Raw genomic sequence first — 17,369 nt, forward strand, 5'->3', positions numbered from 1 at the left:
TGCTGTATTTGAAAGATACCCTGTTTTCAACACCGGTTTTGCCATGGTTATCAAAAGTATGAACTGCCTGCTATTAAAGTTCTGTGAACAGGTGAAAACACAGTAGCATTATAACCTCAGTGTCATGCAATACAGAAAATACACTGGGTCATCACTTCAGTGGAGAATCTCTGAAGCAATGATGATATTCTTGTGTGATAAATGATTTTCCATTTTCAAAATGAACAGTTAAATCATAGAAACCTTAAAGAAATGCTTCTGAGAACTAAATTTATTCAGACAGTTAGCAGAAGACCCTAACTCTTTCTTCAGAATAATTATTTACAGTCAAACTCATGTCACTTGTCCCATTCATTCATAAGCATCCAAATAACTGTATACTTATGGTTTTTATATGACTTCTGACTAGTGAAGCATGAGAGAAAGTAAAGGATTGAATTGGTCTGTATTTTCAGCATTTAAAAAACCAAAGTTTATCTCATTATTTTGTAGCAGATAGAGAAATTTCTTCACTTCCAGAAACTTCCTAATTTGTTGAATAGACAGTCCTATTCTTTCTGTATGTCATAGGTAGGTTTCTTTGTAGTGGAGTCAGAATTGTGTTTGCACCAAGGGTAATACCAGTCAGAAATGAACAATATACATTCCCATCACAAGTACTTCTCTCTCTCTCTCTCTCTCTCTCTCTCTCTCATTAATCACCTTGAACATTTACTATTGTAAATTGTTAGATTTCATCATCATATACTCTTTTATAATAGATATGAATGTAAATCACCAACCTACATTTGCTGTTTTATTAATAGTTCCACATAAATCAATGTCTTTATTTTATTTGTGTAATAATAAATAATAATAATGAAAATGTCAGGTGTCAGTGTTTAAGATGAGGATGTGTTAGAAATGATTTAAAACTCATTATATTACTAACATTTGGCATTCCATACTTGCGAACACAATGATTTTTCTTGCATTTTATTGATTGTTCTCAAACTTTATATCTAATTATTTTATTTATGACATAATGATCTTTAGACCTTTAAGTCTGACTTTGCCAAAGCAAAAGCATCAAATCAAGAACCTTAACAGGAAATGTGAAGTTTAGTGCTGTTTGTTTGGTTTTATGAAGTTATAAACACTGTGGTGCATCTGTGTATAATATGCTAGAAAACTATTCAAAAACAGAGGTGTGCATCCTAATTGTATTTTAAAACACAGAGGAAGTGAAACATCTTGAAGAAGATACTTGATCCGATTTTTTTTTTTTTTACAGAACTATAAAAAACTCAAGTCTTTAAATTTTTGTCTGAGCTCCTGTAATCTTTCTGCAGAAGTAGTGGTTGAAAGCAACAAGGCTGATTCAACTCTGAATAGTACACTCTATTAAATACTAATATGACCACAGGTTACATCTTCTAGCTGAAAGTCTGAATAACTATTTTATACCATCTGAGTGCTCACTGAAGGATTATTTCCTATTTAAAAGCAATGGGCTAAACAGAAATTTAAAGTAGGGTTGGGAACTCTATGGTGTATTAATTTGGAGGGTCTTCTGCGGTTGCTTTGGAAATAGTTCTGAAGAATCCAATATGTAGCTGCCATTGGCCTTTGCCCAAATTCACAACTTCTTGTCTAGGCTGAGTGGAATTTAGTTGTTTCATCTATGGAAAGCGCTTGGGTTTTGTGTTCTGTAGCATATTAATTGGTAATCACTTTCTGCTTCTGCATGTGGTGCTCAGCCTTGGTACTCTGAATGGTTCTCAATGACTGTGCCTTCTGTTAGTCATTTTAGCTACGGCTAGCCACTGACCACTCTTCAGGATTACCATCAACTTCATCTTCCGCTCCACTTTGCCAATCTATAGCTGTGGTCTGCCTATGAGTGCACTAGGGCTGCAAGAGTCCCTGCAATGTTTGGAAAATTTTTGAGTAAAGCCAAGGTAGGTAGGGCCCACAAAGTATTTTTGCACCACAAGATAAATGCTGGAAGTACCCTTCCCTGCTACCTAAGAAATCACCAAAGTGCTCTTTGCCTTGGTCCTTTGTCACAAGAGGACAAATTTTAGAACTCAGTCAGCATCTCTCCACATTCTGTGGCATACCTTCCACAGGTGGTTTGACCACTGTGCTTATAAATGCCAAATTTCTTCCAAATTTGTAGTGTAGTTTGATTTAGCATAATTATTTAATTTATTATAGAATATTAACCAATTATATTTTTCACTTTTTCTGACATATTCTGGTCAGTCTTCAGACACTCCAACAGATGACCATATGGTTATCCTTGCTATCTGAGCATTCATGTCTGGAACTTCTCTGGTTCCCTTTTTTCAAGATTATATTACTTTTTTAGGGGTACTAACATAATTCATTATTTCAGTGGTTATTTCAAAATCTTTATTATGTGTTTTCTTGCCTTTAAAATCTAAACAGTAACATTAATTATCAGATCTGTCATTCCGCTATGCTGTTTAATAGGCACATTCAGTGAGTTCAAAGCAGAATTTATGTTTTCAGGCTTCACTCCAACAGTATCCAGAGGATTACAAAGACCTCCCTACAGAAGGTAACATTCAGCAGAAATTCTCTTTACCCAATCACATGGAGTTTCTGTTGCTTTTGTTCTCTTACTGTGTGGTGGTTTGAGGTTTTTTCTTTCACCCCTCAGTAAGAGGAGACTGAGCTCTCAGCCTTGTCCAAATGAAACAGATTTATCCTAAAATTTATTTTACTGAGGAACTGTTTTTAGACATCAATTATTTCTTATTATTGTATAAAACACTGTTGATTTTTAAGCTGAAGACATCATTTATTACAAAATGCATTCTGCATAACTGCACGTTATGCCTTGTTTTATTTGGAAAGTCAAATGCTTTGTGTATTTGTCATTTTATTTTTCTCTCTCAGGTTCAACTGTTATAGAAAAATACTTTATAACAACCAGATTCAGGGCTTAAGGGATTGTAAGCATGTGGCATTACTCAGTCTAAGAGTTGGCCAAAGTGGATCTAAATTACATAAAAAGTCTAATGTATCCTTAAAAAGTGAAAAGAAAATAAAAATATTTCACTGAAATATTTTTTTTTTTATAGTTCAGTAAATTCATCTTTGAAAATGTTTGAAGCTGATTTATTTCCCTTGACCACTTCTAATTGTTTTGCTTTTCTCTCAGAGTCCAATGACATAAATGGGAACCTTTCTCTTGGGTTCATGGAATCTTCTCAGACCTCTAGTCCTTTAATCAAATCCTTAATAATTCAAAATGCTGGTAATCCCTTGCTTAGGGATTACTTATTTTCATATGTGATTGTCCTTGAATATGTGAAAGAAACAGTTTCAGAGAGAATATTCATAATTTTCAGATCTTGAATTTCTGGCATATTCCTCATCTTATTATTTTGACTTGCGAAAATTCAGTTACGATTTTCTAAGCAAACTATAAAACCATATAATGTGAAAGTTTAGGGGATGACTCAATTTAATTCACCATATACATAGTCTTATAAACTACATCAAAATTTGCCCTCTGATATTTGTAGAGATTGTGTGAATACATAACAAAAGTAAATAGACAGTAGAAGATGTTGATTGGATTATAGTGGTGATAATTTAAATATAGTTAACAATGGTAATCAATTAGCATGTAAACAAGAGATGCTTTTTATCCAAACTGAAAAATAATGAAGCTAGTACATTTCACTGTTTCTTGACTACTGTGCTCTCTAGGGGTCCACAAACAGTTTGATTTCCATGCTGTTGACAAATCATTGTTCTCACTGTCAGTGAGTGTGAAGAATGAACTTTGGGGATAGGCCTCCTGAAATAAACTTTTCCACTAAAACAATCAGTCTTATCCCATTAAATAGTAGGCTAGACATTAAAGTAACTTGTTCTGCCACTTAATGAGTTTGTGGTCCATTTAACTATGAAATAATTTAAATGTCCTTTATTACTGTCTTCTTTGTAGCTCCATCTGAAGTCATTTTTTCATTTGATGTTGGAAATGGACCTAGAGAAGTTACAGTGCAATCACTTACTTCCTTAAATGACAACCAGTGGCATTATGTGAAGGCTGAACGAAACATCAAAGAGGCATCCTTACAAGTAGATCAGCTTCCTCAAAGGTCTCACGGTGCTCCACCTGATGGGCATATTCGCCTGCAGCTCAACAGCCAGCTTTTTGTAGGTAGGCACTCATTTAACAGAATCTTTCCTAGTTATCATCATGAAATTATGAAAAGGAAGAAAAAAAAAAAAGAAAGAAAAGATAGCAACTGGGTCTTTTGAAAACAGTTTGTATGATGGTATGAGAGCCTTTGTGACAAATCCATGGAGATGTACCTCTATTTTGAGATTACAAATTCAGTGCCTTGGCCTATAGTTACTGCTGGACAGGATTTCAACCAAAGTTTTCTTCTTTTGAAGTTTGTTTGAAGAACAAACAAAGGATCTTCATTTGCACCATTTTTTTTGAGAGGATGTCATCTGCTGAAAGAAGATGTCTTATTTCTGTAATTTCAAGGAAATTTTGTTGTCTATCTTCATCCACAACTTCTCAGGTTGCCCAGAAAAGTTGTGAATGCCCCATAATTGGAAGTGTGTAAGGTCAGGTTGGACAGGGCTTTGAACAGCCTGATCTAATGAAAGATGTCCCTGCCCATGGCAGCAGGGTTGGACCAGATGATCTTTAAAGGTCCCTTCCAACCCAAACCATTCTGCCATTCTATGAATCTGTGATCTACTCCTCTGCCCTTTGCACACTTTTTTCATTTAATGAAATAGTCAGACTGTGTTTACTTAGTATGGGAAACAAGAGAAAGGGACTATTCTTTGATTTCACACAACCAGGAAAAATCCAGATCTATGGTTGGTTCTGTCTAAACCATGAAAGCTTCAAAGGAAGACATTTACCTGAATATTTCCGCCTTTGTACTTTAGCAAATATGATATTAATGTGTTTACATAAAACGCTGGGAAAGCAGAAAAGGAATAGCAAAAAATTAAGTTTATTTAGCTATTTCATAGATCTATGTAGAGCTATGTGTTATGTACATGGTAGTGTCCTTACTGTAATATTGCCATATTACAAATTTATAAGTTTCTGGTGTATATGTATGGAATACAGTATAAGAGCACATAAAGTCTGCCCTACTTTTAAACAGATCTTTATCTAGAACTGCTATGAGACACATTGTACTAAATGAATATGTGTTTTATTGGCTGTGTGTTGGGGAGGATTGCAGTTAAAGGGAATACTGTTCTGAAACTGTAGCTACAGAAACTGTGAATCCTTAGGAAAATACTAAGAGAGGGAACCCTTGTATGCTGGGATCAGAATTCTGACCTGTGCCTCAAAAGGCATCAAGGGTAGAAGATGGACACTACGGCAAACATTGAAGAATTTTATATTTTGATTAAAAACATGGAGGAAGATTCTATAACAAAGAAGATATCCAAGATATTAGCTATAGTGGAGTTAGGAGAAGTCTTAAAATTAGTTTATATTCACAGTAATGGACTAGAACTATTAATGGAAGGACTAGGAGACTTCTGTTTACTACACTATAATAAATTATATTGCTGTCTTCTGACGACTTACCATGTAACTACTATTATACGAACAGTTGAAATTATATCGGTTTGAATTTGCAAGCTCTGATCTGTGAAGTAAGACTAAGAAATGGTCTAATTCTACAGGGTTTTATGGTAATATCAAGTCTAAATTGTTTTCTAATGATTTTGACAATTAATAGATCTTTACTTCTTCTAACGCTTCTCCCCAAAAAATCTAATACTGTACTAACCCATATTGACAGCTGCACTTGCAGGCATTTTTTTAATGAATGAATTGGCCTTTGAATAGAGTGGGGGGTGTTGTCAAACAATTTGACAAATTCTAGCAAATTTATATACATCCATCTCCTGTATAGAGCTGACAATTTAAAAACTGTTTTGACTTACCTACAAGCAAGCTGTCTAGCTTGTTTTCTTTGGATAATGTTCAGGCGAATAATTGTGTTGGAAGAGTGATTCTGTTGTTTTGCTTCTGGTGTTGTGGGGTTTTTTGCTCTCTGAAAATTCTTCAAGATCCTTGGAGTAAAATGAAATAACATTCACTATAATAGTGTGTACCTTGAAGTCCCTTATGAGTTTCTTCAATTATTTTGAAATAATTTGGAGCAGAACTGATAAAAATGGCATTTTTAAAATTTTATTCAGTCAAAACAGTGTTTTTGAGGTGTGACATGACAAATGACAGTGATTAATTTGAATAATTTGTGTCATGTATTTCCTGAATATAATTTGTGAGGGTTTTCTATAACTACAGAAAGATTTTTTGGGGGTTCTCAGTTTCTGCAACTGCAATACTGTCATGTGGATATGTATGGTGTCTAGTCTATTTAGCGTTTCAATTAAACCAGTCTTTTGGATAATGCAGCTTGTTATAAATCCCAACTATTTATAAGATTGACGTGCGGAAAACAGACTCCACAATCAGTGAGATTGTAAAGTAGGTATGTTTATTCAGCGCTGGGCCGCACGGGGGGTAGTCCCACCAAAGTCGTGCGCGCCGCACTCGGCAGTTTGTCTCAAGTTTATACAGTCAAGTGTTACATATTCACAATACACCTATACATATGCATGACCTATCCCCGCTCCATATTAAAATTAGCTCCGAGAGGTCATTTCCATAGTCTCCTCTCAACTGCGCTTGCGCAGTGCCTCTTTATGGTGGTCGTCTGGTGGTCGCAGAGATGAAGATAGATGACTCCTCTTCGTCACCGCTAGTAACCTTTTTTCTTGCGCAGGCTCAGTGATTTCTTGGTATTCACCCAAGCCGCAGGACCAGTCTTAGCTGGCTCTTGGGGCCTGCTCCTGCTTCTTATCAGGAGCTGTCTTTACCTCATTGGCTGGTCCTTGGGACTAGCTCTTCTTATCAAAGACTGTCTTTGCCTCAGCTAATTTCAACAATGTAAGCACTAAACATCATCCTTCATCCCCCCTTATTATGTCTACTGAGATTCTTTTGACTCCCCTTGTTTCAGTCCCCCCTTTTCTAGAAAATAGTAAATTCTTTTACTATATCTAATCCTAGTACTTCTAACACATTGTTTCCCTATCTAGCATCCTCTCAAAGTATTTGTTGGTCTCGAGTTTTCGTTGTAACTGATTCTTTTTCCATTCACTGTAAGAGTCTCCTGTACTCTTACAGCACAAAAAGCCACACCGAACCATTATGCAAAGGACCACAGACGAGAGAATAATGATTATTATAGTGACAAACAATTGCTTCAACCATGCCAAATTTGGCAACCAGGAGGTTAATTTTTCCCATATCTCAGTGAATTCCCATGAAGTGTCATCTTGTGACATTAAATGTAAAAGCTGGGTTTGTTTCCAAATTTGAGAGAGATCTGTTTCTATTCGTCTTTTTTGGTTAACATAGGTGCAGCAGCGTTCATTAATTACAGTACACAGGCCCCCTTGTTGAGCGAAGAGCATATGAAGACCTAGTCGATTCTGGAGCACCATTTTTCCTAGGGAAGTGGTTTCTTCCTGGAGGGTCTTTATAGCATCGATTGTGGCATTATTAATAATTTCCATAGTGGCAGAAAGATTTAGCAGAGCTTTCTCTAACTCACTAACTCCCAATGATGGAATGAGCCATCGTACAAAGCTATGAAATCTAGTTGGTCTTTCCACTAGGGGATTGCTGGTGCGTTTTTGCCTTATTACTGGTTTCATATAAGTCCGTAAAAATTTTTTTGAATCATTGTCAGTCAAATTTTTAACCACAATGGTATTAGGGACTATGGTTCCTACGGCACATTGGCCAGTCCAGCCTAGAGGCAGCACTTTATATCCTGTCTGTCCACAAATCCAATACCATCCTAGTCCTACTGGAGTGGGCCATCCCCTGGGTCTAGTAGAATTATGCCCCCGGGTTCTTGCAATCCGGGTTTGATTGAAGTTCCACAAGTTTGCGCTACCATATTTAATATATTCAGTACAATTGGGGTAACTCCCAACAAACACCTTGACTGATCCACATCTAGGGTCCGTGCTATTACCTCCAGAATTCTTAGTTGTATTTTTCAGATGGCATCTTTGAACACACGGAACCCTTTGGGTTTCATTCCACAATTCGCTCAGATCTGTTTGCCATTGAAGGTTCTCAGAGGGTATTTCAGTGTACATTGTGAGGGACATGTTATTAAAAGCTGCTGCTATCAACGAGGTGTTAGAAAAAACTGTAGCAATTACGGGGTAGCCCTGTCCGAGACCCTTAGGAAAACGTGAACATATCCAGCAATCAGTTTGATTCACTATTTTTGCGATACTCTCGTGGAGGTGAACAAACACGTTCCCATCCCATGCTACACTCCTTGTCCCCATAGTTGCCCATATTACCGCGTAAAAACTAAGTGTCCATCGGATTTTGTGGTGACTTTCCATGGAGTTTTGGGTGTCTTTTCACTCTGGTGTGATGAATCCAAGCGTTCCGTTCCTTGATCCTAATCGCGGTGAAGGAGGTAAGTAATACTTGAAATGGTCCTTCCCACTGCGGCTCCAGAGTTTTTTCTGTAAGAGACTTTATATACACATAATCTCCTGGTTGTATATTATGTACAGGCCCATCCAAACCTCTCCCTCGAGTCCCTACCACATGCTTCCTGATTTTATTAAGTTGTTTACCTAATGCTACCATGTAAGAAGTCCCGCTTTCATCCCCCGCTTGTACAGACACCCCTCTCTGTATCCCATAGGGTTGTCCATACAGAATTTCAAAGGGGCTCAGTCCTTCTGTCGCCCTTGGTCTTGTTCGTATACGCAGAAGGGCTAAAGACTGAGGCCATGTCAAATTTGCTTCTTGTCCTAATTTCACAATTTGCTGTTTGATTAAGTGGTTCATTTTTTCTACTTGACCACTCGACTGGGGGTGATATGGAGTATGAAGCTGCCAATCTATACCCAAATGGCGGCTAATTTGTTGTACTATTTTTGAGACAAAATGTGGTCCTCTGTCAGAGGATATGGTTGCTGGAACCCCAAACCGTGGTATTATCTCTTGCACCAATATTTTAGTTACCTCCCGAGCTTTAGCCGTTCTTGTTGGGAATGCTTCTGGCCAACCTGAAAAGGTATCAGTTAATACCAATAAATATCGATACCCCCCTTTTCTTGGAAGTTCTGTAAAATCAATTTGCCATTGTTGTCCAGGCCCGTTCCCTTTTCCAATCTGGCCCATTTCCGCCTTGGGGGTATTCTTAGGATTAGTCTGGAGGCAAAGATCACACTGTTGAGTCACCTGTCTCACCGTGGTGTATAAATTTCTAGCCACAATTTCTCTTATCAAATGATTATACAGAGCCTCTGTTCCCCAATGTCTTTTCCTATGTTCCTCCCGTATCAAATGCCATAATAAGCAAGAGGGAATGATTAACTTTCCTTGTGGCGTATGAGCCCACCCCTCTTCATTATATGACCCTTCTAAATCTGTAATGAGCTTCTGATCTTCCTTGGTGTATTCTGGCTTACCTTCTAGGGAAATCTGCCTATCAGGTATTAAGGCCCCTTCTGTTTTTACCTTTGTTTTGGCCACTTGTTTTGCCTCTCTGTCCGCCAGCTCATTCCCTCTTTCCAAATCTGAGCTCACTTTCTGGTGTGCCTTAATATGCATAATTGCTACTTTCTTAGGGAGCTGGACAGCTTCCAGTAACTTCAGAATTTCTTCTGCGTGTTTGATATTTTTCCCTTGAGAACTCAATAGTCCTCTCTCCTTCCAAATTGCTCCATGTGCATGTACAACTCCAAAGGCATATTTTGAGTCTGTATAAATGTTCACAACTTTGCCCTGGGCCAATTCCAGGGCACGGGTTAGAGCAATTATTTCTGCCTTCTGTGCAGACGTGTTCATAGGCAAAGCCCCTGATTCTATTACCTCTTGGCTGGTGGTGACGGCGTATCCCGCATGTCGATTACCATTTAGGACATAACTGCTTCCGTCTGTGAACCAAGTTTCCCCGTTTTCCATGGGGCTGTCTTTCAGGTCTGGGCGACTGGCGTATGTTGCTTCGATGGTTTCCAAACAGTCATGATGTACCGGTTCTCCTGTGTTCCCACTGAGAAAAGAAGCTGGGTTGACAATGTTAGTGACTACAATCTCCACATCATCCTGCTCTACCAATATAGCTTGATATCTCAGGAATCTTTGCGGAGAGAGCCAATGTCCACCTTTCGCTTCCAGTACTGCTGATACTGTGTGAGACACCAAAACAGTCATTTTCTGGCCCAGAGTAAACTTTCGGGCTTCCTGTATATTCAATATCACAGTCGCAACTGCCCGCAGGCATCCAGGCCAACCTTTTGTAGTCGTGTCTAACTGCTTAGAAAGGTAGGCAACTGCCCGTCGATACGGACCCAGGTTTTGTGCTAATATTCCCAGGGCAATGCCCTGCTTCTCGTGGGAGTAAAGAAGAAACGGCTTACTCACATCTGGGAGTCCTAAGGCCGGGGCCGACATCAAAGCCTCTTTCAGTAGCTCAAAGGCTCGTTCGGTCTCCTTGTCCCACTCAAGGTGTTTCTGCTCAGTGGCTGTCAACGCATACAGTGGTTTAACAAGCAATCCATAATTATAGATCCACAATCGGCACCACCCCGTCATTCCAAGAAAAGTCCGTAACTCTTTTACTGTCTGAGGTCTCTGAGTTTGGCATATTGCCTCTTTATGGGCCTGTCCCAAAGTTCTTTGTCCCGCACTAATTTCATAGCCCAGATAATTCACTTTGCGTTGCATTACCTGTGCCTTTTTCTTGGATACCCGGTACCCCTGGAGTCCCAGGAAATTCAACAGACTCACTGTCCATGTCATACAATCTTTCTCTGTTTTGGTGGCGATCAGGATATCATCCACATACTGCAACAGCTTCCCCTCCTCAGACGGGGCTTCCCAGGATTCTAAGTCTTTCGCAAGCTGATTGCCAAAAATGGTAGGACTATTCTTAAATCCTTGTGGCAACACTGTCCAAGTGAGCTGGGTCTTTCGACCACTCTTGGGGTTTTCCCATTCAAATGTAAATAATTTTTGGCTGGCTTCATGGAGAGGGAGGCAAAAGAAGGCATCCTTCAAATCTAAAACAGTAAACCAAGTCAATTCAGGTGTTAATACCGTCAACAGGGTATATGGGTTCGCCACTACTGGGTAAAGATCTTCAGTTATCTTATTCACCGCCCGTAAGTCTTGGACCACCCGATATGAACCATCGGGCTTCCGAACAGGTAATATAGGGGTATTGAATTCAGACTCACACTCTTTTAATAATCCCAACTGCAAAAATTTTTCTATCACCGGCCGGATTCCTTCTCTATCTTCCTTCTTTAGGGGATATTGTTTAATTCTTACCGGCTTTTGGCCTTCCTTGATCCTAACTTCAATAGGTGGAGCACTTTTCGCTCTTCCAGGTGCATCGGTAGCCCATACCCCTGGGTACACTTGGTTTAAGATGTCCTCGTTAATGCTTCCTTCTAGGGGGAGACTGGTTAAAGTTAAGCTCAATATTTGAATATATTGCTGATCTTTTACCTCCAGAGTAATTTCTCCCTTTTTGAATACAATTTTTGCTCCCAATTGTTCCAACAAGTCCCTTCCCAAAAGTGCCTTTGGGGAGTTGGGCATATATAAAAATTTATGAATGCCCCACTGTTTTCCTAATTTATATTCTAAAGGTTTACAAAAATATGCCTTTTCACTTTGGCCAGTTGCTCCTTTCACCATGACATAATCATCTCCCAGGGGCATCAAAGCTTGATTCAGAACCGAGTATGTTGCTCCTGTATCTACCAAAAATTCTACCTCTTGTTGTGTTTTCCCTAGCTTAATTATAACCAGTGGATCCGCTAGGGTAGATTCCCCAGGTTCCCGTCAATCTCCCTTCACATGGGCTACCATTCCTCCTGTTTGAGCCCTCTGATCCTCCTTGTTCCTTGGGCATTCCTTTTTCCAATGACCGAATTTCTTGCACAAAGCGCATTGATCCTTGCCCAGTCGCGGCAAGTCTCGTCTAGGCCCTCTTCCTCTTTCTTCCTGGATAACAGCCATTAATTTCCTTTGCCCCTGCCTATATCCTTCCTCTCTGTTACTAAATACTCTCCATGCTTCATCCAACAATATTTCTAAATTCCTACTCTCTGTAGGCTGTAATTTCTGAAGTTTGCGCCTTATATCCCTTGTAGATTGCCCCAAAAACAGGGAGACTAATTGTTGTATTCCTACCTCTGACCCAGGATCCAGCGGTGTGCTGCGGCGCATTACATCCCTCAATCGATCCAGGAATTCAGATGGAGACTCGGAAGGACTCTGTTTAACTGCATATAAAGTTGACCAATTTATAGTTTTAGGGATTGCTCTCTCTATTCCTTTTGCAATCCATTCCTGATACCCCTGCAATCTTTCCATATGTGCAGATCTATTAACATCCCACTTTGGGTCTTGGAGAGGGAAATATTCCTTAATGTCCCCTCCTGTAATCTTATAATGATCTTCAGCAAGGTTCCCTGCTGTTTTTAAAATCAGCTGTTTTTCTGTCTCAGTCATATATTCCAATAATAGCTGTATATCCTTCCAATTGGGGTTATGCTGTTTTACAATAAATTGGAAATGCTTAGTTACACCTATCGGATCTCTCCTATAATCTTTTGCAACCTTTTTCCATTCCCCTAGGTCAGCAGTAGAAAAGGGTACTTCGATTAACATCGTCCCACCATCTGGCCCCACCGCCTCTCGGAGAGGTGCTTGTAAAGCTGTTGAGGTAGTTTTCTTCCTAGTACGGGAAGATACAGGGCTGCTCGGGGGGGTTGGAGTTCTATCCGAGTCTGCATCCTGTTCCTGTGGTCGAGGGGGAGGCTTAAACAAATCAGTTAGATCTTGTTCTGGTGCCTGATGGATTTTATTTGTCTTTGTACATCTTTGTCCAATACTAAATCCCGAACAACACCGCCTCAGTTTACCTCTAAGCTCCTTGTTGTTCTCTCGCTCAAGTGCAAGCACCATGGGGTCCTGTGGGCGTACCATTCCACAGTCCCTTTGCCACTCCGGATGATTTCGGAGGGTGAAAAACATGTCTGCATACGAAACCTCATCCCATTTTCCTTCTCTCCTTAAAAACAGCATTAGTTGTAATAAAGTATTATAATCTATTGACCCATTAAGCGGCCACTTAGCATCACCTTCTAACTTATACAACGGCCACCACTGATTGCAGTATTTAATAAGGTTCTTTTTACTTTCCGTACCTCCGGTCCCAACAATATCTTTCCAGTGGGCAATTACACAACCCAGAGGACTCTTCCTCAATACTCCTCCTTGTTTGTTTCCCATTTTAATACTCTTCCTAATAATTCTTAAGTTGGATTTTGGCTTCTCCTTTTAATAAGCTTCCATGAAAATCGTTCCTTACACTTCTTTATAGTCTTCCCTCCATTTCCCTCCCACACATCCCAAATTTCTGGAATTAATTTTCCTTTACACACCAATCTCACTATTTCGCTTAGTGAACTCTTTCCCAATCATAAAAGTGTGGAATTTGGGGAAAACACTCAAGGCAGTCTGGTTTCCGTCTGCTACAGTACTGCTACAGTACCACCTTCTCCCACAAGATTTACACTTCAACAAAGCCAAGCTGGATGCTAATTACTATATAGTCCAGTTACAAGCCCACATACAAAGCAGGGGATCACCGCTATTAATACGTAAAGACATTCACACAAACATACATACACCTATAGATTTCAACATATCATTTCCACACACCCCCACAAAATCTTTAACATAAATTTCCAAACATTCACATCATACAATCATCGCTCCAGTTGACAACCCTCCAGCAGCTGCAAAAGTAAACCAAGCGCAATTGCGAGGGGGTGCACCTACCCTTCTCCTGCCTCTTATATACCAGTCATCGACAGGTCCGTCCTGGCTCCCGATACCGGGATACAGCAGTCACCCCGGATTTGCTCGATCTACCCCCAAGATCGCTAGCGGCCGCTCTATCGGTCAGCAAATCCCCCCTTACCATACAAGGTACCCTCCTCCCATACGGGGACTACGCTGCACGCCAGACGTCTCTGCGCGATTTACCAGCTGTCCCGGCCCGTATTTCTACAGGCTACCTTTGTAAACATACCGTTTAGTCCGCGGCTTCAGGAGGTTGTTGTCTGCTCCCGTGGTGAGCGGCTGGCAGTGGAGGCTCCTCCGAGGAAAGTGCTCGGGGCGCGCCGAGGGGCGTCCGCGCCGCAGTCGGTCCCGCAGCCGAGCAGAGAGTCTCCTGGCTGGCTCGCCAAACTGACGTGCGGAAAACAGACTCCACAATCAGTGAGACTGTAAAGTAGGTATGTTTATTCAGCGCTGGGCCGCACGGGGGGTAGTCCCACCAAAGTCGTGCGCGCCGCACTCGGCAGTTTGTCTCAAGTTTATACAGTCAAGTGTTACATATTCACAATACACCTATACATATGCATGACCTATCCCCGCTCCATATTAAAATTAGCTCCGAGAGGTCATTTCCATAGTCTCCTCTCAACTGCGCTTGCGCAGTGCCTCTTTATGGTGGTCGTCTGGTGGTCGCAGAGATGAAGATAGATGACTCCTCTTCGTCACCGCTAGTAACCTTTTTTCTTGCGCAGGCTCAGTGATTTCTTGGTATTCACCCAAGCCGCAAGACCAGTCTTAGCTGGCTCTTGGGGCCTGCTCCTGCTTCGTATCAGGAGCTGTCTTTACCTCATTGGCTGGTCCTTGGGACTAGCTCTTCTTATCAAAGACTGTCTTTGCCTCAGCTAATTTCAACAATGTAAGCGCTAAACATCATCCTTCATCCCCCCTTATTATGTCTACTGAGATTGTTTTGACTCCCCTTGTTTCAAGATATTTTCATCTCTTCAGTTAAATATATTTTTCTTCAGTGGAGGGAGTAATGAGACTTACTGTTTGACTGCTTCCACTGACTCCACTGGTACAGGCTCAGGCTTGTCTGCTCAAGCCAGTGAAAGGATCTAGAGAAAAATGAAACATACAGTGTCCTAAGAATGACATTAACAGAGGCATTCTTTACTGAAATGTCATCTCGTATACCCAGTACCTTCCATAGTCACCCATCAGTCAGTTACTAACATACTAGGCCTATGATTTCTTCAGGCTAAAACACTCTTTCTTTACTTTTTAGATGTATATACTCTGGTTTTCCAAAGAAGCCAGAACAACTAAAGCCTAAAGCTGCCATCAAAATGCTCATTTTAGCAAAGATAACATAAAATCATCATATTGTTACGTATGTTAAAAATAAAGAGTGAAAATACAGGAAGCAACAATTGTTGTTAGCCTTAGGATTGTCCTGTATTTTTATCACATATGCTTGGTAGTCAGGTATCTCCTGACTGATATTCCTCTGTAGTGAGGGGGATAAACCTTACTATTACTCAAGAATGGACACAGCTTCCAGTATGGGACAAAGTATGTCAGGCTGGACACCAACTGTGTGTTATCATGATTTATACCACGAGACTGACAGATGGACAAACACACAGATCAGTTGATCAGTCAGAAGGATATTAAAAGAGTAAAACTGTACAGTTCATCACTCTCCCATAGCCTTTTTTCTTTTTTCCTTTTTTTCTATTTTCTTTTTTTCTTTCTTATTTTTTTCCTTTCTCTTCTCTTCTCTTCTCTTCTCTTCTCTTCTCTTCACTTCTCTTCTCCCCTCCCCTCCCCTCCCCTCCCCTTCCTTTCCCTCCACTTCCCCTTTCCCCTTTCCCCTTCCCCTTCCCCTTCCCCTTCCCCATCCACATCCACTTCCTCTTCCTCTTCCCCATCCACATCCACATCCCCTTCCCTCCTCTCCTCTCCTCTCCTCTCCTCTCCTCTCCTCTCCTCTCCTCTCCTCTCCTCTCCTCTCCTCTCCTCTCCTCTCCTCTCCTCTCTCTTTTTGAAAAAGAAAAAAAAAAAAGAAAACCACTTAATTTCTGGATGTTACTCCTTTGTGAATTAACAGAATTATGTGTCATTGCTTGGTATCTTACTGTGCAAAGTCCTTGTTTCCCATTAAAAGCTTCAAGGGTTCACTGTAATTATTTGACAAAAAAAAAATCAGATATGCTTTTAAAGCTATTTATAAATATTTTCACATGCATAGACTTGTATTTTGGAAACTCATAATAGTCTGTTCAGGGACTGTAAAACATAAAGAGGTTTTTACACATCAATTCTTTTAAATTTTTAAAGGCTCCTATGAATTTATTTCAGGTGGGACAGCATCCAGGCAGAAAGGATTTTTGGGATGCATTCGTTCGTTACAGTTGAATGGAATGGCCCTTGACCTGGAAGAGAGAGCAAAGATAACGCCAGGAGTTGAACCAGGCTGTCCTGGACATTGTAGCAGCTATGGTAGCCTGTGTCACAATGGTGGAAAATGTAGAGAGAAATACAATGGATTCTCCTGTGACTGCACTTTCTCTGCCTATGCTGGGCCATTCTGTAAGAAAGGCAAGGATATCTTTTAGCTTTATCAGTTACTGAAAACAGGACCATGCAGTCCAGAACAAGATATTTACAGCCCTTTAAAGAGATGTTTAAATGCTTGCAAGATATTTAAGTTTTACTTAACATAGAGAATCATTCAACTGAATTTGTTCAGTAAGTGTACATTTTGCTAAACACTGTCTTCCAGAGATACATTCAACACTGGTTAAGGCAAGAACCACACTACCTGAGAGGATCAACATCTTTTCTTTAATGTTAAGCAACTCCTTTGATTCTTTTATGCTATACTAAAGTTAGGAACTATATCTTTATGAGTAAACTTTTGGATTTCTGTCTTTCAAGTCTTAATCTCAAAACTAAGACTAAGACTAAATTTGGAAAACAAACCAAGATCAGAAGAACCTTAAACTTCTTTTTACTGTAAGAAGAAAGTGAGATCATCAGAAACAGGACTAAGCCCAAGTCTTCAGCCATTTTAAAGCAGTTCTTTGGTGATGGTGTCATACTGGTAGATGATCACAAGTCATCAAGTTTGAATTTTAAGAATGGAAGTGTATCTAGAATTTTTGGTATTTGCATATAATTCTGATTTGTTAAAAATGGCTTACTTCCTCCATGTATTAAATGCATTCTGCAACATACTCAGTGGTTTAAATGCCATAACTCCATGTTCCTCTAAATTAGTGAACACAAAATCTGTCCAGACACCACTGCCACCACAAGAATATAGGACTCATGTGAAGTCCTTCCACATCTATAGCTGTGGAGCTAAAGCCACTGAGTGAGGAATGATACTTTTCCCCTTCCCTGCAAACAGCAGAAGAGACTAATGGTCACA

The 17,369-nt window shown here is 40.0% G+C and overlaps 1 protein-coding gene across 2 annotated transcripts in view; it reads left to right on the forward strand.

The window, feature by feature from the left end:
- Positions 1 to 17,369, forward strand: part of CNTNAP4 (contactin associated protein family member 4) — a 260,580-nt gene that overhangs the window by 225,105 nt on the left and 18,106 nt on the right. For both annotated transcript variants that reach the window (XM_052778474.1, XM_052778475.1), the window contains exons 17-18: positions 3,968 to 4,186; positions 16,295 to 16,534. In XM_052778474.1, the coding sequence (XP_052634434.1) occupies positions 3,968 to 4,186; positions 16,295 to 16,534 (459 nt within the window). The remainder of the gene's footprint in view (positions 1 to 3,967; positions 4,187 to 16,294; positions 16,535 to 17,369) is intronic.

The sequence above is a fragment of the Harpia harpyja genome, chromosome Z (genome assembly GCF_026419915.1).
Source record: "Harpia harpyja isolate bHarHar1 chromosome Z, bHarHar1 primary haplotype, whole genome shotgun sequence".
Classification (NCBI taxonomy): domain Eukaryota; kingdom Metazoa; phylum Chordata; class Aves; order Accipitriformes; family Accipitridae; genus Harpia; species Harpia harpyja.